Source organism: Globicephala melas, chromosome 6 (assembly GCF_963455315.2).
Source record: "Globicephala melas chromosome 6, mGloMel1.2, whole genome shotgun sequence".
NCBI lineage: Eukaryota > Metazoa > Chordata > Mammalia > Artiodactyla > Delphinidae > Globicephala > Globicephala melas.
The window spans coordinates 32,130,188-32,156,914 of NC_083319.1; the positions used below are offsets into that span (position 1 = coordinate 32,130,188).

Below are 26,727 nucleotides of genomic sequence, written 5' to 3' on the forward strand. Positions count from 1 at the left end.
ACAGTATATTGCCCTTTTTGGATCTTAATTCAAACAAATGTAAATCAACAAACAAAAACATTTATTAGACAATTCATAATTTGAATATCGATGGGCTATTTTATGATACTATACTACATAATTCTTGCTAAATTTTAATAAGTATCACAATGATTGTATTAAAAATCATTGTTATATAAATAAGTATTGAATATAATGATATAATTCCTGGGATTTGCTTCAACATCGGAAGGGGAGAAGTTCTCCCTAATAAAACATTTAAAAAGATATGAGGCTTAAAAAAACCTTAGTGTCAAATTCACTGACTTCTCCTCTCATATCTGTAATCCATCAGTAAATTCAAAAAATATTTAAAATTGAACCACTTCTTACCATTTTCACCACTTCCACTCTGGTCCAAAACAACATCATTTCCCTTTTTCCGCCCTCATCCTTTTGACAATCTATCCTCAGCACAGCAGTTAGAATAAGACTTTCAACATACAACCTAGATTATATTTTCTGTGCTCATACCCTTCAATAACCTTCCTCTCTCATGCAGAGGTAAAGCAGAATTCTTAAATATCCTACTGGCCCTACCTGACCTCTGACTTCCTCCTCACATCACTAGCACCCACAGTGGCCTCCTTGCTGATGGATCCTGGTAAATACCAAGCATGCTCCCATCTCAGGATCTTTGCACGTGGCATTCTCTCTCCCTGAAAGGTTTATTCTCTCATTGCCTTTAGGTCACTTAAATGTCAAATGTTTGCTTAATGTTACTTTTTTAAGTGAGGTTTATCCCCATCGCTCTCTTTATATTTGCAATCCCTAGGCTGCCTATCTCCTTCACCTGCCTTATTTTTTTCCCATAGCATGTACCCCCATCTGACATAACTTATTTTATAATATTTATTAATTTGTCTTCCACCAACAAAATATAAGCCCCTTGAATGCAGGGGTTTTGTTTTGTTTTGTTCACCACTATAGCCCAAACATATAAAAGAGTACCTTATGATTAGTAGATGCTTCATAAATATCTGTTCACTAAATGAATCCTTTGATTTTCAGACCAGTGCTCTTTACAACTACACTTCTCAATTAAGCTTGTGGGGTGAAGGGTGGGCTAACACAATAGGTGGTGCCTATATTTGTTACTGACAAAGCTAAGTGATCTGATTATTCTCTTATTTGGGAGCATTTGGGAGGAGATAACCATATTTGCTAAAAAACAGGAAGGACATCAAGGTAGGCTAAGTGTTAAACTCAAAATGGATCGAAGACCTAAATATAAGGCTGGACACAATAAAATTCTTAGAGGAAAACATAGGCAGAACACGCTTTCACATAAATCTCAGCAATATCTTTTTGGATCCACCTCCTAGAATAATGAAAATAAAAACAAAAATAAACAAATGGGACCTAATTAAACTTAAAAGCTTTTGCACAGCAAAGGAAACCATAAACAAAAGACAACCCACAGAGTGGGAGAAAATATTTGCAAATGAAGTGACCGACAAGGGATTAATCTCCAAGATATACAAACAGCTCATGCAGCTCTAAGTCAAAAAAAACAAACAACCTAATAAAAAATGGGAAGAAAATCTAAATAGACATTTCTCCAAAGAAGACATACAGATGGTCAAAAAGCACATGAAAAGATGTTCAACATCACTAATTATCCGAGAAATGCAAATCAAAACTACAATGAGGTATCACCTCACATCAGTCAGAATGGGCATCATCAAAAAGTCTACAAACAATAAATGCTGGAGAGGGTGTGGAGAAAAGGGAACCCTCCTACACTGTTGGTGGGAATGTAAATTGGTACAACCATTATGGAGAACAGTATGGAAGTTCCTTAAAAAAACTAAAAATAGGGCTTCCCTGGTGGCGCAGTGGTTGGAAGTCTGCCTGCCGATGCAGGGGACGCGGGCTCGTGCCCCGGTCCGGGAGGATCCCACATGCCGCGGAGCGGCATGAGCCATGAGCCATGGCCGTGAGCCATGGCCGCTGAGCCTGTGCATCCGGAGCCTGTGCTCCGCGGCGGGAGAGGCCACGGCAGTGAGAGGCCCGTGTATCACAAAAAAACAAAAACAAAAACAAAAACTAAAGATAGAACTACCTTATGATCCAGCAATATGATCCACTCCTGGGCATATATCCAGAGAAAACCATACTTTGAAAAGATACATGCACCCCAACTGTTCATTGCAGCACTATTTACAATAGCCAAGACATGGAAACAACCTCAATGTCCATCGACAGACGAATGGATAAAGAAGATGTGGTACAAATATACATATACACAATGGAATATTACTCAGCCATAAAAAAGAATAAAATAATGCTTTTGCAGCAACATGGATGGACCTAGAGATTATCATTCTAAGTGAAGTAAGTCAGACAGAGAAAGACAAATATCATATGATATCACTCATATGTGGAACATAATTTTAAAAAAACGATACAAATGAAGTTATTTATAAAACAGAAACAGACTCACAGATTTCAAAAACAAATTTATGGTTACCAAAGGGGAAATGTAGCAGGGAGGGATAAATTAGGAGCTTGGGATTAACATATACACACTACTATATATAAAATAGATAACCAACAAGGACCTACTGTACAGCACAGGGAACTCTACTCAATATTCTGTAATAACCTAAATGGGTAAAGAATCTGAAAAAGAATGAATATATGTGTATGTGTAACTGAACCACTTTTCTGTACACCTGAAACTAACACAACATTGTAAATCAACTATACTCCAATAAAATAAAATAAAATAAAAAGATATTCTTTATCATAAAAAAAAAAGTAGGGTAAGTGTTAAGCCACTCCTGTTGTAAGCAGAATACAACCTAAAGCTGGAGGGCGGTGCCATGGGTTGGAAGTCCACAAAGGCGGACTACGGTCATTGCTTTACATAGTAGTTATAGGTCCACAAAGCTCTGTTAAGTGTCCAAACAACATTGTGGCCGACACGGTAGAGTGCCTGCCTAACATCTACACCCATCTTCTTCCAGGCTAACAGAATCCTGATTTTTGTTGATCCTCCTTTAAGTGGTTTTGTCCTTCAGAGGAGGCTGGGCCCTGACCAAATCCAGACAGTGGCTTTGATTGATTTAAACAATCATGGCAGTTTTATTCTCCTTGCCTAGAGAATCAAAGAGATAGAAGGAAAGTCTGCCACAGGGCTTTTGGAAAGGTTTTTCTTGATGTTGAAAAGGTGAAAAAGACAAGAATGTTCAATTTTTCTGATTCTAGATATTGTGGTCCGTGTGCTACCCTTCCCCCAGGAAAAATTTAAGCTTAGCTCATTGGTGAGATCAGTGAGAGTCAAGTCAGCCTGGATGCCTTAATGTTGTGATCCAGATAGCATAACTCAGTTTTCTGTCTTGTTGCTGTGATCTAGTCCCATCTGGTACCTCCAGGTCTAGCAAAGGGATGCCTATCTATCCACTCAACAGTATTATGGTCTTAGGTATTGGGGCTCTAGTTTATGTTCTTTATATACTAACTTACAAACCTGCCTAGTATCCATATTTCTTCAAGCCTTGTCCTTTGTGAGTTCTCCCAGGGGATGGTGTACTGTCATGGCTCACCCCCCTCTTCCAATTTTGTGGCTGAGGTGTCGCTGACAAATTACCCACTTTCCTGTCTCCACATCTCTAGGAGATACTCTAGGATACCACCCATAATTTCTGGCTAGACTTTCCGTCATTTTCTGCCCATCCCAGTGATGTCCTCAGTCCCAGGTACTCCAAGTCTAGCTTGTCCACTGTCAATGAATTACAAGTTCCACTTCTGATAGACCACACATAACATTTCACATTTTTTTTAACTCCAGGAGATCATTTAAAAATATTATATAAAAATACTTCTCATTATTTGTTACAGCTACATAACATTCCATTGTGTGGACATACATTTGTTCATTCAATCAGTCCTTTAAAAGGACATTTCCCTTCATGCTTTTTTTATTACAAATACTGCTGCAATTGAATAGTCTTGTGCATACACCATTTCTTATTTTTACCAGTGTATGTTTGGGATAGATTTCTAGGAGTGGAAATGTTGGGTCAAAGGTAAATGCATATTCTTTTTAATTTTGCTGGATATTGTTTAGTTTTCCTCCACAGGGATTGTACTTTTTTTCATTCCCTCTAGCAACAGTTTTGCCATCAGAGCATACTGTCAAACTTTTTGACTTTTGCCACTGTGACATACGAAAAACATGTTATTGTAATTTTAACATGCATTTGTCTTTTGATAAACAATGCTGAGCGCATTTTCCCATATTTAAGGGTCACTTGCATTTCCTTTTCTGTGAACTATCTATTCATATCTCTTGTTCATTTTTTATAGAATCATTGGTCTTTTTCCTCTCCATTTTATACATTAGGGATATTAACCTATTGGTTTTTTTGTTTTTAATTTTATTTATTTATTTATTTATGGCTGCATTGGGTCTTCGTTGCTGCACGCAGGCTTTCTCTAGTTGCGGCAAGCGGGGGCTACTCTTCGTTGTGGTGCGCGGGCTTCTTATTGCGGTGGCTTCTCTTGTTGCGGAGCATGGACTCTAGGCACACAGGCTTCAGTAGTTGTGGCGCACGGGCTTAGTTGTTCCATGGCATGTGGGATCTTCCCGGACCAGGGCTCGAACCCGTGTCCCCTGCATTGGCAGGCGGATTCTTAACCACTGTACCACCAGGGAAGTCAGGATGTTAACCTACTGTTAATGACATAGCTTGCAAATATTATTTCTCAGTTTGTCTTTCTTTTTCTTTGCTTATGATGTTTTCTAGGGGGAAAAGTCTTTCTTACTTCTATGTAGCTATATTTATTAATATTTTTCCTATCACTTCTTTAATTTGATTCAGAGATAGGTTTCCCCTATTCCCAGATTATGCACTGTAAACCTTCATGGTATTGTTAACGTTTTATAATATGTATACAGATTACCATTCAATTAAATAACAATTTAAAGCATACACCTGGCGCAAATATTTGCACACTCACAAACGCACACAGATTTTACTAGTTTACAATCAGTACAGCATTGAAATGACCAGTTACATACATGGTTAGAAATTTATAGTCATTACTTCAAAGTGTAGTCTGATATTTTAGCCCAAATTCCTAACAAATTGTTTGCAAAGAGTCAGTCGGATGAATGACAAAGAGATAGAAAGGATTTGAATAAAAAATTGAAAGAATACGAACTATATCTTCTGATATCCAAAACTGTTTGGGATAAACTGAGTATACTCAGTAAATTTCCTTAAAATGAGTAGTTTTATTTTAGCTCTATGATGTTAACTTTATGATGATTTAAATATTTAAACAGGTTGAATTTAAATACTTCAAGATATATAGCGCAATGCCTCAAACATATTAAATAACAAAAATTTATTTGTTGAACAAAATGAATGAATTACATACACATCAGAATTGGAATGGCAAACAAGTACACTCTGATAGACTATATAAAAATTTTCAAGAAGCCTGGTTACCACTGATGACATAGTTTAGACAAGTATAAGGAAAGAATAAAATAATCTTTTAAATTGGTGAAGTTAATTTTAGTAGTAGTGTTTCAATGATTAAGCTCTTCTGCAGGCAGGTTCTATTTTGATATTAAAGATTAGGACGAGAATCTGGTGACTCATGTGTGGGAGAGATGACAACTATACTGGATGAGAGACTCAAGAACCAAGAGGACCTTGACAGGTTGCACGATGAACCCAATTCAATTCACCAAGCATTAACTGAGTATATGTTAAGTACTAGGCACTGGAAATAAAAAAGATGACTATGGCCCTCTTCCTGATATTAAGATGCTTACTGTCCATGGGGAAATCAAATGGGTAAACAAATAAATATCTTTTGGTGTGATAGGTGATATAACAGTTGAGTACACAGGTACTGGAGGAACAAAGGAGGGAATGGTAAACTCTACCTAAGTCAGTCTGGGAAGTTCAAAGAAATGATTAAATATAGGTATGATAAGATGCTATACTTGAGTCCAAAACCACAACAACATGAATACAGGATGAATTTAAGCAGTAGGAAGTATAAAGTAGACTTTAGAGGTTTTGTTTGAAAAACTTTCAACATGAATCAGCTATATTTGGCTGCCAAAATGCCAAAGATGAAGGTCATGCTATACTCTGTGCTCATCAAACTGGCACTGCATTCCATTCTAGGTGTCTTATTTTAAGGGGGATTTAGGCAACTGTGTACATATACAGTGAAAGGGATCAGGATGGAACAGAAACTTGAAAACATATGAAGAAGGGATGAAGGAATAGATAATGGTAAAACTGGAGAAAAATTTCTTTACTTGGCCAAAATGATTATTTTTTATTAAGACATGTCAGATCATGTCATTCCTTTCCTCAAAACCCTCCAATGCCTCCTTTATCATTCGGAGTAAAAACATATTCCTGACAATGGCCAAAAGGCCCTGCTGAGTCTGGCCCCCATTTCTTCCTTGTCCTCAACACCTACTGCTCTCCCCTTGCTCACTCATTATAACCACACTAGCCTCCTTGTTACTCCTCACACATTCCAGGCATGCTCCCACTTTAAGGCCTTTGCTCTGACTGTTCCTCCAGCCTGGAATGAAAGAAGGTTCTTCCCTCAGCCATTCACATGGTTAACTTTCTCACCTTCTGCAAGTCTTGCTTCAAATGTCACCATCTCAATGAAGACTATCTTGATTACCTTATTTAAAATTCTAACTTGCCCTCCCCAGGTGCCTTCTCCCTAGCTTTCTTGATCACCCTTACTTTGGCATTTTTGTTGTATTTCTGTTATTATATTAGTAAGGGATCATCTGGGCTTTGTAAAATCTTAATGGTCAAAAGAGGTAGAAAGAATCCTATGATTGGTCACAGGGAAAATACTGTGCCCAGGGGCTGACAATATTCATACTATAGGAATAATAAGCCCCCTGATTTCCTCTCATTCAACTCTGAATAGTAAAATATAGGTAGGAAAAAGACAAGAAGAGGAAATTATATGCACAAATACAGTTCTATGACATAAGAAGGTAATTAGCAAATTAATGCTCAAATTTTCTTTGGAATTGATGTTATATACAAAATTAAGTTTTAGACATTTAAATGAAAGTAAATGGATCTGAAGTTCCTTTTTATCAGCTGTAAAAATATTCACTGGTCCTGTGCCCAGAGTTTAAAAGAAATCAGCATGAGTCTAATGAAAAACAAGCTGTAGGTCTCAGGGAAATTCAATACATACTCTTTCTTTTCCATTTAGTTTTTGATTGGTTTCCATGGGAATCTAGGCGTGTGGGGATCTCTAATCTATTCATGGAAAGCAGATGCTTGAATTTTCATGACAGTAAAAGTGGGGGTCAGTGAAGAGATAAAGATGATTAGAAAATGAATATGGTTGTAGGTAACATGATCATGTTCAAAACAAAATGCTGCAAGCCACGTAGATTTAAAAACAATCTTGCAAGGCAGTTCTACTGTGTTTGAGAGGTATTATATCATAAAGAAAGAAAACACTGGACTTAAAGGCATTAGCTCTGGGTTCAAATTCTGAATCTGGCCCATAAGGAAGAAGCCCTTAGGAGAGCAGTTCTCCTGGGTTCCCTTATCCTGCTGCTCTCTGCTTGAGCGCCCCTTTCCAATAAAGTCTTTCACTTTCTCAAGAAAGGAGAGGAAGGAAGGAAGGAAGGAAGGGAGGAAGGGAGGGAGGGAGGGAGGGAGGGAGGAAGAAAGGAAAAGAAAAAAACCTTTAGGTATTTCTTTGGGGAGCTGACAGGGAAACTGACTGGATCTGAGAATTGGTCTAAGACAGAAGAACCCGAGGCCTGAGGAAGGAAGCTGCAGAAGAGTAACTTCTCTTTCCGTGGAGCATTATCAGGAGCACTGAGCGGGGAATCCAAAAAAACCGAGGTAATTCCTGACTCTGCAAATGACGAAGTGGCCTTGAAGAACTCAAACTAGACCTCAGTTTACTTCTATAGAAAACAGTTAACATTCTACTATTCTAACTGCTAAGAAGCTACTATGAAATTGAATAATTTTTTTCTTACTAGAACTATGTTACAACTCAAAGCAGTGATTTCAGTGAAGATTTGCTGACATGCTGTTTCTTGTGACTATAAATTTCATCTATGCAGGTGGAAGTACATTAACTATAATCAAAGTATTAAAGAATGGACAGGTTTTTATTTCAATTCTCAGATTTGTTTAAAAATAGACCAATCTGGGTTTTGGTTGGAACACTCATTTGAATGTAAGACCCTAATTATTTGAAACCAGGGTCTAAACTGGAAAGCCAGAGGGCAGGTTTAGATATAGTTTCTAAATACTCAGAAGAGGACAAAACTGATGCTAGTTTGAAAGCCTCAGAAGTTAGAATGTAATGAAGCAAAGATTCTTCAGACTAAGACTCTGTCTGCCTGGAAAAGGTAGCTTAGCTAAGGTTGAAGTCAAATGGGGTAAACTGCAAGGGTTGTCTAACATAGCCCCTCTCAGTCCAGAGATGTCTTGAGAGATCATTAAAATTCCAGAATATAAGGGTTTCATATGCTCAGACTTTCCTACATTTCTAGGTAATGTGGGCACTGCAAACGTCTTTTGGTGCGTTCTTTTAGAAGCACACCAAAATCTAAAACCCCACTTGCTCACTCTTCAGATATCCTCTGGCAACACAGTTTGTGGCAGAGTGAGCAGCTATTAAATTGGTTTTAAACAGACTGAGTGAATACAGCCACAGAGAAGCCTGGAAGTACCCACTAAATACCCCAGGCCATCTTGCTGCTTGCTCAAGTTTAAGAACCACTGGATTAGAGCACAGACACAAGGCTTCCAGATGGCTCCTGAGGTGAAGGCTGGGGAAATGTGACCTGCGTGCTTAAAAGCCTAAGCCAGAAACAAACAACCCAATCAAAAATGGGCAGAACAACTAAACAGACATTTCTCCAAAGAAGACATACAGATGGCCAAGAGGCACATGAAAACATGCTCAACACTGCTAATTACTGGAGAAATGCAAATCAAAACTACAATGAGATATCACCTCATACCAGTCAGAATGGCCATCATCAAAAAGTTTAAAGGAGCTTCCCTGGTGGCACAGTGGTTAAGAATCCGCCTGCCAATGCAGGAGACACGGGATCGAGCCCTGGTCTGGGAAGATCCCATATGCCGCGAAGCGACTAAGCCCGTGTGCCACTACTACTGAGCCTGTGCTCTAGAGCCTGCAAACCACAACTACTGAGCCCGTGTGCCACAACTACTGAAGCCCATGTGTCTAGAGCCCGTGCTCTGCAACAAGAGAAGCCACCTCAGTGAGAAGCCCGCACACCGCAATGAAGAGTAGCCCCCGCTCGCCGCAACTAGAGAAAAGCCTGCACGCAGCAACGAAGACCCAATGCAGCCAAAAATAAATAAATAAATAAAATTTAAAAAAGTCTACAAACAATAAATGCTGGAGAGGATGTGGAGAAAAGGGAACCCTCTTACACTGTTGGTGGGAATGTAAATTGGTACAGCCACTATGGAGAACAGTATGGAGGTTCCTTAAGAAATGAAAAATAGAACTACCATATGATCCAGCAATGTCACTCCTGGGCATATATCTGGGGAAGAACATGGTTGGAAAGGAGCCATGCACTCCAGTGTTCATTGTAGCACTATTTACAATAGCCAAGACATGGAAGCAACCTAAATGTCCATTGACAGGTGGATGGATAAAGAAGATGTGGTACATATATACAATGGAATATTACTCAGCCATTAAAAAGAATGAAATAAAACATGGATGGACCTAGAGATTATCCTACTAAGTGAAGTGAGTCAGACAAAGAAAGATAAATATCATATGATATCACTTATATGCAGAATCTAAAAAAAAATGATACAAATGAACTTATTTACAAAACAGAAACAGACTCACAGACTTAGAGAACAAACTTATGGTTACCGGAGGGAAGGGTGAGGAGGAGGGATAGATTGGGAGTTTGGGATTGACATGTACACACTGCTATATTTAAAACAGATAACCAACAAGGACCTACTACATAGCACAGGAAACTCTTCTCAGTACACTGTAATAACCTAAATGGGAAAAGAATTTGAAAAAGAACAGGTACATGTATATGTATAAGTGAGTCACTTTGCTGTACACCTGAAACTAACACAACATTGTTAATCAGCTATACTCCAATATAAAATAAAAATTTTTTAAAAGTATAATAATGAATAACAACAACAAAAAGGCCTAGGCCAGGAACCATTCTTGCTTCCATTCTCCTTTTGCCTACCTACAAATAATGGTCACCAAGTTCTGGACATTTTATCATTTTTTATAATAGACTTTTATTGAGGCATAACCTATATATAATAAACTACATAAGTCTCAAGTAAACAGTTTGATAAATTTTTATGTAAGTAACACACAGATCAAGACATAGAACATTTCCAGCATCCCTGAAAGATTCCTCATGCCACTCTTCAGTCACTACCTATCTCTTGGGTAACCACAAATCTGATTTGGGTCACCATATCGTTTTGCCTGTTTTTAAAATTCATATAAATAGCATATATATCTGACTTCTCTCAATAGTATTCCATTGCAGGAATACACCACAATTAATTTACTCATTTGCCTGTTGATAGGCATTTGGACTGTTTGTGTTATTAGAACATTTGCTATTTCAAACAAAGCTGTCATGTATGTTCTCATACATGTCTTTTGGTGGGAAAAAGCACTTATCTCTCTTAGATATGACTGGCGTAGGGGTATGAATTGCAGTGATCGTGTGTGTGTGTGCGTGTGTGCACATATATTTTTAACTTTAGTAGATATATCTGATTTTTCAGAGTGGATGTTACCAATTTACATTCTTACCAAAAATATTTGAGAGTTCCATTTGTTCCATACCCTCACCATCAGTTGCTACTGTCAGACTTTTTCATTTTAGACATTCAAATGGTTGTGTGGCGGTATCTCATTGTGGCTTTAATTTGCATTTCCCTAATTAATAATGATGTTGAGCACCTTTTCATTTGTCTTTTGGGCATTTGGCTATACCTTTGTAAACTAGGGTTACATGTTTCAACATGAATAAATCTCACAAACATAATGTTAAGTCAAAAGAAAAGCAAGTTGGAGAGTAACACACTGTATAATACCATTTACATAAAGATTTTAAACATGCAAAATAATATTATTGTTTCTGGGCATGTAAATATATATAAAGTAAAAGTAGAAAAATACACATGGGAATTGAAACCACAAAAATTAAGATAGACTAAGGTGGCAGAAAAAGAGGGGAATGGGATTTAGAAGATAAAAAACTTCAAGTTTTATTTCATTTTAAAAAATCAGAACTAAAAACTTAAAAAAATTCAGGTTCATCTCTTCTGGATATTAGGTACCTGAGTGTTTTTATATTATTTTCTATTCTTACCTATAAGTTTAAAATAATTAATTCAAAAATAAGACAGAGGGCTTCCCTGGTGGCGCAGTGGTTGAGAGTCCGCTTGCCAATGCAGGGGACACGGGTTCGTGCCCCAGTCCGGGAGGATCCCACATGCCGCGGCGGAGCGGCTAGGCCCGTGAGCCATGGCCGCTGAGCCTGCACGTCCGGAGCCTGTGCTCCGCAACGGGAGAGGCCACAACAGTGAGAGGCTCGTGTACCGCAAAAAAAAAAAAAAAAAAAAAAGACAGAGAACATTTAGGCATATGCAAAGGCAAAGTGAATGATGAATAATTTATTAAGAGACGAGAACTGAAAGGAGAATTCACTCCATTTCCTCATCCAATGGCTAATTGGACTAGAAGATCCTAAAGGATCTTTCTGTTTCTGATGTCTACTGATTCCTAAAGACTAATTTGATGTTTACACGTGTATTACAGCATGACTAACAGCAATAACATTGATAACTTACTAGAGGGTATTTTCTCCACCAAGCAGAATGCTTTATATCTAAGAACTCATCATTCCTATATGGTGGGCAGGGAGAGGTATTGTCCCATTTTATAATAAAGAAATTGAGGCATACAAAAATTATATTTGTTGAGAAATTAAGCTCACAGAGTGTTATAAAATCCTACTTACAAAATTATGTGTTGGGGTGGATTATGAACAGGAATAAATAATATATAATTTAAACTCCAACAGTTTTGAAGACTATACCATTCATGATAAATTTATCTGATGTTCACATTGATTGATTGATTCCTTCATTTATGTATTCATTAAACAAACATTAACTGAGTCTTTATTAAATGGCAGGAGCTGTGTTAAGACTGGAACTATAAAATCAAATAAGGGACTTCCCTGGTGGCACAGTGGTTAAGAATCCACCTGCCAATCAGGGGACAGGGGTTCGAGCCCTGGTCCGGGAAGATCCTACATGCCACGGAGCAACTAAGCCCGTGTGCCACAACTACTGAGCCTGTGTGCCACAACTACTGAAGCCTGTGCGCCTAGAGCCCATGCTCCACAACAAGAGAAGCCACTGCAATGAGAAGCCCACGTACCACAACAAAGAGTTACCCACGCTTACCACACCTAGAGAAAGCCCGCATGCAGCAATGAAGATGCAATGCAGCCAAAAATAAAAATAAATAAATAAGTTAGTTAAAAAAAAAAATCAAGTAAGACATGACCTCTGCCTTTAAACAGCATTAGAGGGGGTGAAATATACATAAGTGAAATCCATGGTTAATTGTTAGGTATACGTACTGAGTAGGAATAATGGAATACAGAGTTGAAGGGGACCGGGTAGGGGTTGTTTGGTGTTTAAGTGTTGAGTACGTGTAAGATAAGGAAACCAAATACTGTTAGGTGGTATTAAGTTTTCCAGAAAAGTTTCGGAGGTATTCTACTCTTCTCCTTTACTTTTTATAAGTCATTAACATGGAAACAACATATTTTTAAAACTGAAAATTAATATTTAATTTTCATAGATGAATGAGAATTCTCTCTGTAAACCAAAAAAGAAAAAACAACCCAACCACAACCTGAAGCTTCTTTAATTTTTGTGTTTAACATGATATATTTTTTCAAAGTGGGTAGTCAATCTTCTTGAAGCCAAATTAATAACTTCCTGGAAGATTAAAAATGCGTAACTATTAAAATTTAGTGAGATTGCTAAAGCTTTTTTTTTTTTTTTATCCTTATCAACAAATAAATGTATCTGTGGAAGTCAGAGAAATAGTAGCTTCCCAGGAGCAAAACATTTCTAACAATTAGATATCTTTTGTGAGAAACCCAGAAAAGGCATGACTGATTGCTTTCTTAGATTAAACTGAGGGTACTAAATGAAAAACAAATTAGGTACAGATGTTCAGTATATTGAGATTAATTTTAATCTCATGGGTATCATTTCCTTAGCTGCTTGGACTAACAGCAATTTGTTTCCAGAAAAGTGAATATGTGTCAAAATAACTAAGTCAATCAACACAGTTCAGTAAGTTTTTCCTATATATGTATTTTGAAACTGGATAAATGTTTCTAATAAACAAAATGTCTAGCATTTGTATTCATAATGACTTTCTATATAAGTAACATAAAATGTATTCATTTGTTCAACGAAGACATATCAGACACTGTGTTAGATTCTGGGGGATTCAAAAATAAATAAAACAAGTGTCCTCCTGGAGCTCCAATGTAGTGGGAAAGAGGCAAGTACATACAAGATAGTGGGGCTCTAGTAGAAACACAGACAAAATGCTACGCGAACGTGAATTTTTCTTACTAATCAATCTAAGATGGCATAATATAGTTCACTATCACAAAAAACACAAAACCATAATAAATAATATATGAGAATGGTTGATCTTTGGGTCAGTAATAATAACAATGCTGTTTACATGTTATGGCTGTTGATATTTTATAAAACACTTAGGTATATTAATATCACACATAGGTATACATACCTTACAGTAGATAGACCAACTTTAATTATCACTTAATATCTTTATCTATGGTCTTTGTAAGCAACTTAAGAGTAGGAATCATGTCTTTCATCTTTGCATTCCAAGACCTAGCACAGTGCCTGTTGCACAGTAACAGTTTTAACATATGTTGAATGAATGCATGCATGCACGTATACATGAATATTGATGTTACATAAATAGCACACTTCTGAGTTCACAGACAACAGAATTAAGTGCGATAGACAATACTTTACAAGAATATTTGATATCCAAAATATCAGAGAGGTTCACTAAACAAAGGGATGTGAAGTTTAATAGGGATCGGTACTGACAGTACTTATTTATAGCAGACATATGATTCATTTTTTAATATTCTCTCTAGATGTATAATCATGATACACAATAGACACTTGGCAACTACTTATTGAATGAACAGTTCTACCTCCACAATGTATCTATTGGATCCAACTGTTCCTCTCCATTGGCCTGAACTGTAATAGATTTCTATGTACCTCCATTCTTGTCCTCTTCCAAAGTAGCTTTAGTTGCCATATTTGTCTCCCTAAAATAATTTGATCATGCAACTTCCATTCTTAAATTTCCTAAGCAGCTCCCTAGAATTCAGGACCCTTCATTTAAAAAATGTAATTAAAAAAAAGACATAGGAAGTGCATAGTACAAAAGTCTGGTACTGGCACACAGCAGGTACTAAACAGCTAAACATTAATGAGCTAGGTTGTCCTGGGAAAATTAGTTATTCATATGTTTTAAAATGAGAATGGATCCCTACACAAAAATCAATTTGTTATGTATTAAAAGATTTAAGTAGAAAAGAAAATATAGGATAACGTAAAAACAATCTCTGCTTAGCTCTGTTTAGTCTACCAGCTGTTGTTTACTGCTAGGTTTCTTAGAGCCTCACCCTATACAAGCAGAGTTTAGGCAACTGCTAATGACTTGCGAGGAATCTGTACTCAGGTTTTTGGCTTCCTTCTCTTCAGGAGTTTGCCCTTCAAGTTCCAGCTACTGCTAACACCAAACTACACCTGGGTTTCCCCAGCTGACTAAGAATCCTGCTTCCTGCTAGGGTTGTATTCTTTTGCTTTCCAATTTAGAAAATGCCTTGAAGGAAAAAGCCAGGATAAATGCGGAGCTAATTTCATGTGCTTCCCTTCTCTGAATCATCCTGCCTATGCTGACCGCTCCCAGCGCCTTCAAACAATATGTTTTGTTCAGTTTTCAGATGTGTTTGGCAGATGAGCTGTTCTAAAATAGGTGGTCATGGTGAGAACTTATGCCTAGTCATGAAAGTCTCGGGTTGGCTGCTCCTTTTTGTGATTTCTTCTTTTATATCTTTAAATGTTCCATCAATGGTTAATTTATATTGTGTTTCTAATGGTGCCAATATCTGATGTTTTTGATAGAAATCTGTTTATTGTTTCAGCTGACTCTCCTTCATGGTAGATTGATTGCTCATGTGTTTGGTGATCTTTCACTGTGAGATCATGTTTGGTCTGTTTTAATATGGGGGAATCCTGGAAGTTAAAGGTGAAGATATTTTTTCTAAGAGAATCTGTGTTTGTGTCTGCTTAGAGGCAGGGTGGGCTACAGAGCTGGGACATATCATCTCCAACTATTTTTGAAAATTATTTCTAGGTCGTCCACCATCTTATCCCTGCCTGAAGTATACTACCTCTGATTTCTTAATCATGGTGCTTTTGCATGAAGCACAAAACCAAACACAATACCCAGGTTTGATCTGGACAGAGCGGAGTATTAAAGAATGATTATCACCCTTGTTCTACAAATTCTACTGCTAGTATAGCTTAAAGGTATATTACGGCTTTTGGCAAACATGCAAATACAAACAGGAACACAGAGATGGGGAAACTCATAATTATCAGATAGTTGAAAGAACATGAAACTTGTTACTTATGAAATCAGCTATGTAAACTGTGACACGTAAATCACAGTTCTATTTATTCTTTGACACTAAAGAAATCACTGCTTAAAAAAATAAAGGAGAAACAAAAAGCAAACAGAAGCAATGCACTGCATCTCACAGAGAGACTTAGCAGCTCACATGTCTGGTTGTGCTCTCCCCTTCTCTCAACCTTTTTCACATTATACCTCTACAAAAATGTCATACTGTTGGATCATCAACTTAAATTCTTTTTCTTTCCTCACATGATCCACTTGATGTGCAGTTAGTTTCCCCCAACTTACATTTTTAAAGTTGAGTTTTAAACCTAAGTGAATCACAATGAAAAAATCTAAAGTGTGTCAAATTCTTAGTAGTGGGGCTATTCCCAATCTGAAATGTTTACTTTTTTATGATAACAAGTTAAATAGAGTTACACTTCCTTAGTAAATAATTTTAACAGCTGACAAGCCTAGGTGAAAGGTTTAAATACCTGAGCAGTAGTTAAAACTGAGATAGAAAATGAGAGATTTTTTAAAAAATTACTGTAATGAAAAGCAAATTCAAGAGCAATAACTTTGGAAATAACCTGACAGACCTAACTGATAAGAGCATATAACTAGCATATTCAGAAGTATATCTTAATGTCAGTCTCTTTTTATGCTTTCAACTAATGAAAAGGTATTTTTCTAACCCCTCAATTAATCAGCTATATCTGGTTCACATTTTTTAATGGGAAATAACTCTAATAGTTTCTGCTGGATCTAACTAATTTTCATTGCTTTTTATTCTCAAAATACATAAGTCTAAAATAACAAAGAGAAAAATATCAGGCACTGGAACTATATTTTATAGACCAAAATTTTATGGTGAGAAAAATCATTTTCAGATAAATAAGTTCAAATAAATTTAGAAGCTTCCCATTTTGTTGTTTTTTGATATGTTTAATCCTAAAAAACTGAGCTCTTAACAAGCCTTTAAAAACTTGAAATCATTTATACTAGCAATATAGATTTAGATTTTTAAAAATTTGAAAATACATTTCAGAAAATAAATTTCTTTTATGCTCCCTAATGCCACATAGTTTATGGGCAACTACAACTTTTTATTGTAAAAGTAACATGCATTAAGGAAAACATTTTAAACAATGAAAAGTACCAAAATTCATATATCTTCCCAATATTTAAACTCAACCACTACTGAGATATATATACATTTCATATATATATATTTTGGCCGTACCGCACAGCTTGCAGGACCTTAGTTCCCCAACCAGGGATCGAACCCATGCCCCCTGCAATGGAAGCGTGGAGTCCTAGCCACTGGATCGCCAGCGAATTCCCAAATCCAACCACTATTGACAATTTAGTGTGTGGTGGTTTTCTTTTTTTCTTTGCCTTTTCTCATGCATAAATTGATTTGTAATATAGTTTAATCATATTAATACATATAATTTTATTTCCTTTTTCCCAACTTAACTTTAGATCAGAAAATAAATTTCATCGCTGGAGGAACTTGGATAAGTGAAAGCAGCCACTGATGGTTATCTGTGCTTACTCTCTGCAGTTTAAAGATTACAGCTTTTAGAGAAAACATATGAAACTACGAGTTATATGCCTGTGATTTCTTTACCATCTGTCCATCTCACAGTTCCATTAATCAATTAACAAATACCACAGAAAAGGTTTACTCTTCACGGTAGTTTTACTTCTCACCTTTTGAGCTGCAAGATGGAGGGCTGTTCTCTGGCTATGGTCAGTTTTATTAACATCTGCTCCTGCCTTCAGGAGAGTATCTGCACAATCCAGTCTGTCAGCCAACACACAATACATAAGTGGTGTTCTCCCAAATTGATCTTCTTTGTCTTTAACGGCAGAATTTCCTAGGAGGATAAGAAACAGATAGTGATATTTGATAATTATTGTTTTTATTACTAATATAACTATGAACTATGTTTACTAGTTGTTTCTTATCAAGTACTGTGGTAAATGCATTAAATATATTATCTCATTTTTACTCACCCTATGAGATAGATATTACTGTCCCTATAGTATAGGAAACTGAGACTTAGAGAAGTTAGGTAACTTGTACACATTACAATAACAGTAGGTGGTGAAGCTAAAATTCAAATTGATTGTTGACTTTAAAGGGTATGTTCTTAACAACTCTGTCATACTAAATAACATTTTGAGATGTGAGGTTATTTTTTTCCTCCCTTACTCCTTTTGTGAAAAAATACTTAGTGTAGATCATACACTAGGCATTGTGGTATGTTTTTGAGATCTACAAAAATGAATCATGGTTCGCTTCCTGTTTTAGACAATATGGAGCAAATGCATACTATCATGATCCTCCTGCTACTTAAAACTAAACACCCCAGGCAAAATAAATGAAAGGTGGCAAAAAGAAGGCAAATTGGTTAGGGAACTATGAAACTTCAGGAACAACCTGCTATTGCGTTCCCTGATTTATTTATTTATTTTTTGCCTCCTATATAAAGCCAGCCTGGGTGCTAAAGTAGCTCATCAGAAATACCAGTGGGCACATACACAAAATTCCCCAAGAAGCCTGCTCTCTCCAGTCAAAATATTGGGAAGGGAGTAGCTCTGCAGGAGTGAACTCTTTTGACTATACTTCTGCTACTCAAAGCACATACGACAGGGCTTCCCTGGTGGTGCAGTGGTTGAGAGTCTGCCTGACGATGCAGGGGACACGGGTTTGTGCCCCAGTCCGGGAAGATCCCACATGCCGTGGAGCGGCTGGGCCCGTGAGCCATGGCCGCTGAGCCTGCGCGTCTGGAGCCTGTGCTCCGCAAACGGCAGAGGCCACAACAGTGAGAGGCCCGCGTACTGCAAAAAAAAAAAAAAAAGCACATACAACCAAACAAATTGTACCTCTTTTCCTCTCCAATGGATATTGCAGAGACTGTGGGGAGGAGCCCTATGAAGCATTGTGCCCTGAATTAGGCAAAGGATGGCAACAAGGTGGTATCTTACCCCTTCCCAACTAGAGAGTGGGGAAAGGTTATGGAGAGGAGGAAGCTAGAGAAAGCAATTCTTTAAATCAGTGCATGATGCCATGGATAACTGAGCAGCCCATATGTGAAACTGACCAGAGTCAAAATAGCAAAAGCTTTGAGAATGGTACTCTTGGTGGGATACTTCCTAGGTTCTAAATTGGCCTGGGTAGCACAAAAATGGGGCAGACCAGAAAATAACTCACAAGAGCTCTCAAAGCTAACTTGACATTTGAACCACAGTCTAAAAAATTGGACCAAAATGTTCATTCTAAACCTAAACAGATTGTCAGTGTACTAAAATAGGAGATTTAAAGTAGGATCCAGAGTCTCATAAGATAATACACAAAATGTCCAAGATATAATCCAAAATTACTAGACAAACCAAATACCAGGAAAATATTAAACAAGAAAACACAATCAGCAGGCTCCAAAACTGCGATGATACAGATATTAGAATTATCTGACAAAGATTTTAAAGCAATGGTCATAAAAATGCTCTGACGAGCAACTATGAATGCTCTTGAAACAAATGGAAAAATCCAAAGTCTCAGCAAAGAGAGAAAATACAAAGATGAACCCAGTGAAAAATTTAGAATAATAAATGTTTAAAAATAAGTAAAAAACCAGACTTCCCTGGTAGCACAGTGGTTAGGAATCTGCCTGCCAACGCAGGAGACACAGGTTCAAGCCCTGGTCCGGGAAGATCCCACATGATGCGGAAAAACTAAGCCCATATGCCACAACTACTGAGCCTGTGCTCTAGAGCCCGTGAGCCACAACTACGGAGCCTGAATACCACAACTACTGAGTCTCTGCACCACAACTACTGAAACCCACATGCCCAGAGCCCATGCTCCACAACAAGAGAAGCCACTGCAATAAGAAGCCCATGCACTGCAATGAACAGTAGCCCCCACTTGCTGTAACTAAGCCTGCACACAGCAAAAGACCCAATGCAGCCAAAAAAAAAAGGAAAAAACCAAATAAAATAACCAAAATAAAAATCTCACCTAATAGGCACAATAGCGTAATGGAAATGACAGAGGAAAGAATCACTGAACTTGATGACAGACCAATAGAAATTATTCAGTCTGAACAACTGATAGAAACAAAAAGAATCAACAGAGTCTCAGGGCTCTGTGGGATAATAACAAAGTTTCTACCATTTATATCATCAGAGTCCCAGAAAGAGAGGAAAAAGAATGAAGGGCTGAAAACATATTTGAAGGAATAATGGTTAGAAATGTCCCACATTTGGTGAAAGACACAAACCTACAAATTTAAGAAGTTGAACAAAGCTCAAACAAAATAAACCCAAAGAAATCCATACTGAGTCAATCAAAATCAAATTTCTAGAAACTAAATTCAAATTACAGTGTATTTCTCATAAGAAACTATGGAGGCCATAAGGCAATAGCACAACATTTTTCAAGTGTTGCTGGGAGGGGGAAGAACTGTCAACCCAGAATTTTATATCTAGTGCTTGCATAGGGTCAGGGGTAGGGAGAAAAGAGGAGTGTTTGAGGGGTCATAGCTAAAGGGTACAGGGTTTTTTTGGGGGCTAATGAAATAAAATCAATTATGGTGATGTTTGTACAACACAACTCTGTGAATATACAAAAACTACTAAATTGCACACTTTAAATTGGTGAATTGTATGGTATGTTGGTATGGTGAATCTCAATAAAGCTGTTACAAAACACTCCGCTACATACACATTAAAATGGACTATTAAAAACATTTAAGAAATGTTAAATCCAGTGAGATTCTTCCTTGGAAGCTTGAGTAAAGGAGAGGATTTAGGACCTGTGGTCACAAGAACACATGTGATAAATGGAGGCAATCATCACACATTGGGACAATCCTAACTGATTAGGTTTCTCAGGGCCAAAGTGGAGTCAGAACCACAGGGATAATAGGTCACTCTACCTCCCAAGACACTGGTTGCTCCACTCTTACCAAGTCGGCTGTAAGATACAGGGAAACTTCAAGCCTTCTCTTCAATCCCTGACATACTTTGCTTTTGTGTAACGGGTATTTATACTTCCCAACAGATTTAATTGGGTTATGTCACCACCATCCAATATGTTGTGCCTATAAGGAAAATTTCTGCATCTGAGGTAGCTGAAAGCATGTATCCCCTAGTCATAATTAGAAAAAGCAGCACTTACTCTCACCTGGGTCCTGTTTTGAGTTGCTTTTAGGGGGATAGTGGTTCTATGGCTAGTTTCTGAGTGGTGAGTGTCCTATTAAGTTCTGAGCTTCCTGAACGAGAGTAACTGAGAAAGGCCTGCTTCTTTATCTAGCTACCCTACTCTCTTCCTTCATTTCCTCAGTTAACAACATTCAGCCAATACTTGTCCAGTCTCCACCATAGCTTATTTTGATGAATGAATTAAATGATTTATCGTTTGTGTCTGGTAACTGCAACATGTTATACACATGTGGGGCTTATGATGTAAACTAATATTCACTGGATGGCAGTGCATTTAAATTTGCATTCCTGTCAGGAACAGCTAATATAGGATGCAGCTGGCTAGTGTGCTGTGTTGTTTTAATTGTTCTGGCAACTGTGGAGGTAGCCTCTAATCCATGACCAACGGGGGTTGGCATTCTGCTTGTGCTCAGTCTGAACATAGATCAGAAAGCTGAGGTGGAACCATGATTGCTCTGCTGCATTCGGTTATTTTAAGGCTAGTTGAAGCAGAAGAGTCTCTGTATGTATGTGTAGAAACCAGAGCTCCAGCTCTAGCAGTTAGAGGAATAACTGTCACTTGTAGTGACAGTTGTGACACTCTACACAATAGCTATGGTGCCATACTGTCCAACACAAGTAAATCCAGCATTCTCTACTGATATCTTATTTGTCTGTTCTAAAATGTTACCTTTGTGTGGCATCAAAGATGCATTTATCTGTTTTCATCTACTTCTTCACACCTTTCATATTGTCACCATCATCTGTGGTCATTTAAAAATATCTGCTTATTGTAATAGAGGCAACACGTGAACAATGGAAAGAAGATAGGATTCATAATCCAATGACTTGGTTTGAGTTTCAACCTTGCAGTTATTAACTATGCAACTAAACTGCTTAACTTCTGAGTCTCAGTGTCCTAATTTAAAATGAGAATAATAATAATAACATGGGACATATTATATTTTGAGGGTACTTGAGATTTTAGAAAATATTTTTACACATCTCATTATCATTGTTGAGGTATCTTAAATATCATTTACACTCATTGCTACTTTGAAATTATCATAGTTGTGAGATCTGCCACTAGATCTTGCTATTTACTGCGTTAAAAAAATGACTGCAAGTATATTGCTACATCATAATTTGAAAATACTTTGATAACTGTATTTCAATACAGCTGATTTTCTTTGGATTCTTATTATATTATATTTAAGCTCTTAAAATATATATTTCTGAGAAGGGGTCCATGAAGTTCACCAGATTGCCAAAAGGGCTCATAGCACAAAAAAAATTCAGAAAAGTTCCAACTAGATAACCATGAATTTCATCTGTCAAGGTTTAGACCTAATCATCTTTCTTGTCTTTCTCATTCTCTATGTACTCATACATACGAATGTGCATGTATACTAGACATATCCACCCACACATGGAGGTCCCATATGTTAGTAGTTAAAAGCACGGGCTTTACAATCAGTCTTGCAGGCTTCAATCTCAGTTCTGTTACTTATTAGACAAGTTACTTAATCTGTCTGCATCTCAGTTTCCTGACCTATGAAATGAGGGAAATGAGAGTACCCCAAACTCTTTGTGGTGTCTTCCTATTAAATGAGTTCATAAGTTACAAAATGCTTAACACAGTGCTTGTATAACATAACTTTATGAATCTTGGCTCATTTTATTGCTATTATTAGTATGGATGCATATGCATGTAAGTATATTTGTAAATACATGTATATAAGCAAGCATTTATAAAACATTCAATGACCCTAACCCTCAGTGACAGGGTTGAAGTAAAGGAAGAAGGAACCTGAAATAATGTCACTGCTCTACCACTTACGAGGCTCCTTGCCACACCCAACTACTGTGTTGGGAGATGTTATAAACAAAGAGAGACAATGATTCAGAGAGATTTATATTAGTGTAGAACATGGACAGGCCAACAAAAGTTGTAGTAGAATCAGAAATGGTGCTGCGTGGTCACTTCACCACTGCAAATGCCCCAAACACTGTTAGCAGTAATGCCAGGAACCATCATTACACAGTGAATATTTACAAGTTATTTTGTTTGGTTTTCACAAAGAAAGCAGCATCATTTTTTTTCTTAGCATTTAGAGCTTTTTCATTTTGAGACATTTCTGAAACTATGTAAGATTGGATTCTTTTACAGGAAATCCAACCTGATATAATAATAGTAATAAGGTTCTATTTATTGTCTACAATGTGTCAGGTGCGATGCTAGATATTTTACAGTCATTATCTAATTTAACTGTCCCACAGGCAAAGTGTTATAATCTATAGTTTACAGATGAGGAAACTGAGGGCTCAAAAAGATTAAGTGGTTCAAGCCAAGGTAATATAACTGATAAATGACAAAGCCAGAATTCAAGACTCAGGTTTATCTGACTCTAAATCTATAACCTTTCTACTACATTAGTATTAAAATGAATCTACTAGAATATATTATCAACGATGTCTCTGGTATTCAATTAAATTACTTGAGATGGATATTACAAGAAAAATCTACTTATATATAAATGATAGTCATAGCATGTAAGGATTTTACTATGTATGTTTATGTTTTTAGGGCCCAGGACTGAGCCCTAATTCATCTGAATCTAGATGTAATGAGTTATGTTAAAACATTAATCCATCGACACTAAACACTAAGAATTGCTACTAAAATGATGTCTCATTCAGGGAAAGCCTCTTCACTCCTCCTCCTGAACAATGGGCAGCACAGAAAGTGTTCGATTTAATTAGTTGTGTATGTAGAAAGAGATGCTCATCTGTTTCCATGGAGTCAAACACATCACGACATCCTTCTCCATGGAAACGGAGAAGGGAAAACAGAAAATGCTCAAGTGAATGAATTCACTGAGCAATTGGTGAGCAAAGATTGAAGAAAAAATATATCTCATTTGTAGTACTATGTGACTAGTTTAGAAAAGAGAAATAGCATATATTTAGAGATAGTCACTCTCGTGCTATATAAAAGAAGGTACAAGATACATTGAAATTTAAGATGTACCTTAATACTAAAAAAAAACACATTATTTGATAGGAATATACAAATGTTAGGAAATACCACAGAGCAAAGGTATTATTGTCTTTGCACGGAAGACAAAAATGGCAGAATTCTTAAAAGGTGAACAGTGTTACAGCTCAAAGTCAGTTAATGAATAAGGGGTTCCTTAGACAAGATGACAGAAAACATAGGGGACCAATTTATAAATACATTTATCAGCTCTGTACTCGTTTCACATCATGATTGCTTCTTTGTTTCTAAGGAATTTTTTCTTTGGGGATATAAAATTATAGGAATATTTCAAGTTTTGTTATGTAACACATTAATTTATATGATTGAGCCTGTATAAGTGTTTTGAATTTACAACATACTGCACACTTTGTTCCCTTTGAAGATTATATTTCATGTTAAAATAATAAAAGATTTATTTAGGATATGTTTTCTTGAGGAATTCTGACTTAAATAAATTTTTTTTCCAATGGAATTTAGTCCTAACTTGTCTCTCAGTTCAATTCAACTCAATTCAGATTTAATCTCAGCCCTCTAGATGATTATAGACTTCTTGGGAGGAAAGATACTTAAAGAATGATTATGATATTTATTTACTCCTTCAACAAATATTTCTCATGTGGCTACTATGTGCCAAGCACTGTGCTGGAATTTGTGTATATAATGATGAACTAAACAGACCTAGTCTATACTCATGGAGGCTCTTAGCTTGCAGAGGAGAGAGACATTAAAATAGTCATACATATACACACAGAATTACAATCTGAGATAAATTCTGTGAAGGAAAACTGCAGAGTTCCAAGACAGGACATGATGAACAGATTTCACTGAGAATGGATGGGCAGAGCAGGCCTCTTTGAATAAATGACCTTAATGCTGAGATATGAAGAATGAGTAAGGGTCAGTCAGACAGAGAATGGGGAGAATAGTATTTCAGGCAAAAGCCCTGAGATGGAAAAGGGCTTACAGATTTGGGAAATGAAAATAAAGCAGGTTTTTCTAGGAAGAGAGTGGTGAAATGTGAGGTTGGAGAGGGAAAGAGGTACAGGTACACTTTCAAATTTTATTCCAGGTACAATGGGAAGCAATTAAAGAGTTTTGAGCATGAAAGTGACATAATTGAGTACACAATTTTTAGTACAAGTAAACATGGAACATTTAGCCAAAAAAGTCCAGAAAAGCCAAAGCTAAACTATAGTGTTTAAGATATATAACTAGGTGGTAAAACTACAATATAATTATTACCGTAAACGTCAAGACAGCAAATTAGTCCAAGGGGGAGGGAAGGATGCAGTGGGGTTTCTGGGGGAACAGTGTTCTGTTCTTTGACCTAGTGATGATTACATGGATGTTTGATTTATATTTATTTGTTAAACTGAACATTTATGTTCTATGGACTTCACTATATGTATATTTCAAAATAAGAAAGCATGTTTTATTTTCTTTCAGAAAAATATGGATTGAGATAAATAAGTGGGGATAATAGGTGCAGGTGGCTCAAGAAGCTTGGTTTTGGTGACAGAGGGTGATAATTGTCCCCATATCCGTTCTCTCATTCTTCTTTTTGGGAACTGAACACCCTGCGTTTTAGCTGGGCATGATGCCATCCAGGGAGAGAGATTTTTTTTTAGCCTCTTTTGTCCTAGGTGTGGCTCTAAGTCCACCCATTTCCAGAATGACAAATTGCTATTCTGCACTCTCTCCTTCCCGCTTCCTGCTGGCTGGGCTGTGACTACAGTGGAAGAATCTGCCTTTGACCCAGAGATGGAAGCCACATGTTGAGAATGGCAAAGCTAAGCCCTAGCAGCATCCCTGGACGATTTTATGAAGCAGAGATGTTTATCCACCCTAGGCTGCCCACTTACCTTTGTACTGTTATGAGAATGAAACATACCTCTATCTTATTTAAGTCACTGTTATAGCAGTTTAGCCCATGTACTGATACACTTACACAAAGGAAAGTTGAGCGATATGGTAATACCTTGAGGGGGATGAAGGAACAGAGAAGGGATTTTTAAATAATGGAGACAATAGAGCATGTTTAAATGTTGATAAAAGAATATAGAATAGAAGAAAAGGTTGATGATATAGTAATCAGAGGTTTAAAAAAAATGGAACAAGATCCCTGAGAAGATAGGAAGCAATATAATACAGAGTATGTGTGGAAAAACTGATCTTTGACAGAAAGGGATATTTGCTCTGTTTTAGCAGGGAGAGAGAAGACGACGGGTGTAGCTGTAGGTTGATTTGTAGATATCAGGCTGAAAGATGAGGGAGTTCCTATTTAGTGTTTTCATTTTTGGTAAGAAGCATAAAGCATTAGCAGAGAAGGGACGGAGGGAGAAGCAGCAGTCAGAGTTTTGGTAGAGTGAGAAGGTATGGAACAGTAATTATGGAGAAATGTAGTATGATGAGCAGAGACTGTTGAGTGCCTTTATGAAATGGGTAGTCTTAAATTTAGGGTGTTACAAATCTTCCAGACAGGTTAAATTGTTCAGGGCTTGGCAGAGGTAGATGGATTAGGTCCATCCAGAGCTGGGCTTGCAACAGCCAGGTGTAACAGGTGAGAAGAAAAGGGAGTTTTTTCCAAGGGAAGGATTTTAGTAATAGACCATGGAATCAGGACTGAATAGGGACGA

General features: G+C 37.1%; 1 protein-coding gene across 4 annotated transcripts in view; it reads right to left on the bottom strand.

Moving 5' to 3' along the window:
* Positions 1-26,727, bottom strand: part of INVS (inversin) — a 142,851-nt gene that overhangs the window by 111,643 nt on the left and 4,481 nt on the right. For all 4 annotated transcript variants that reach the window (XM_030829840.2, XM_030829836.2, XM_060300689.1 and 1 more), the window contains exon 3: positions 17,554-17,720. In XM_030829840.2, coding sequence (XP_030685700.1) covers positions 17,554-17,720 — 167 coding nt within the window. The remainder of the gene's footprint in view (positions 1-17,553; positions 17,721-26,727) is intronic.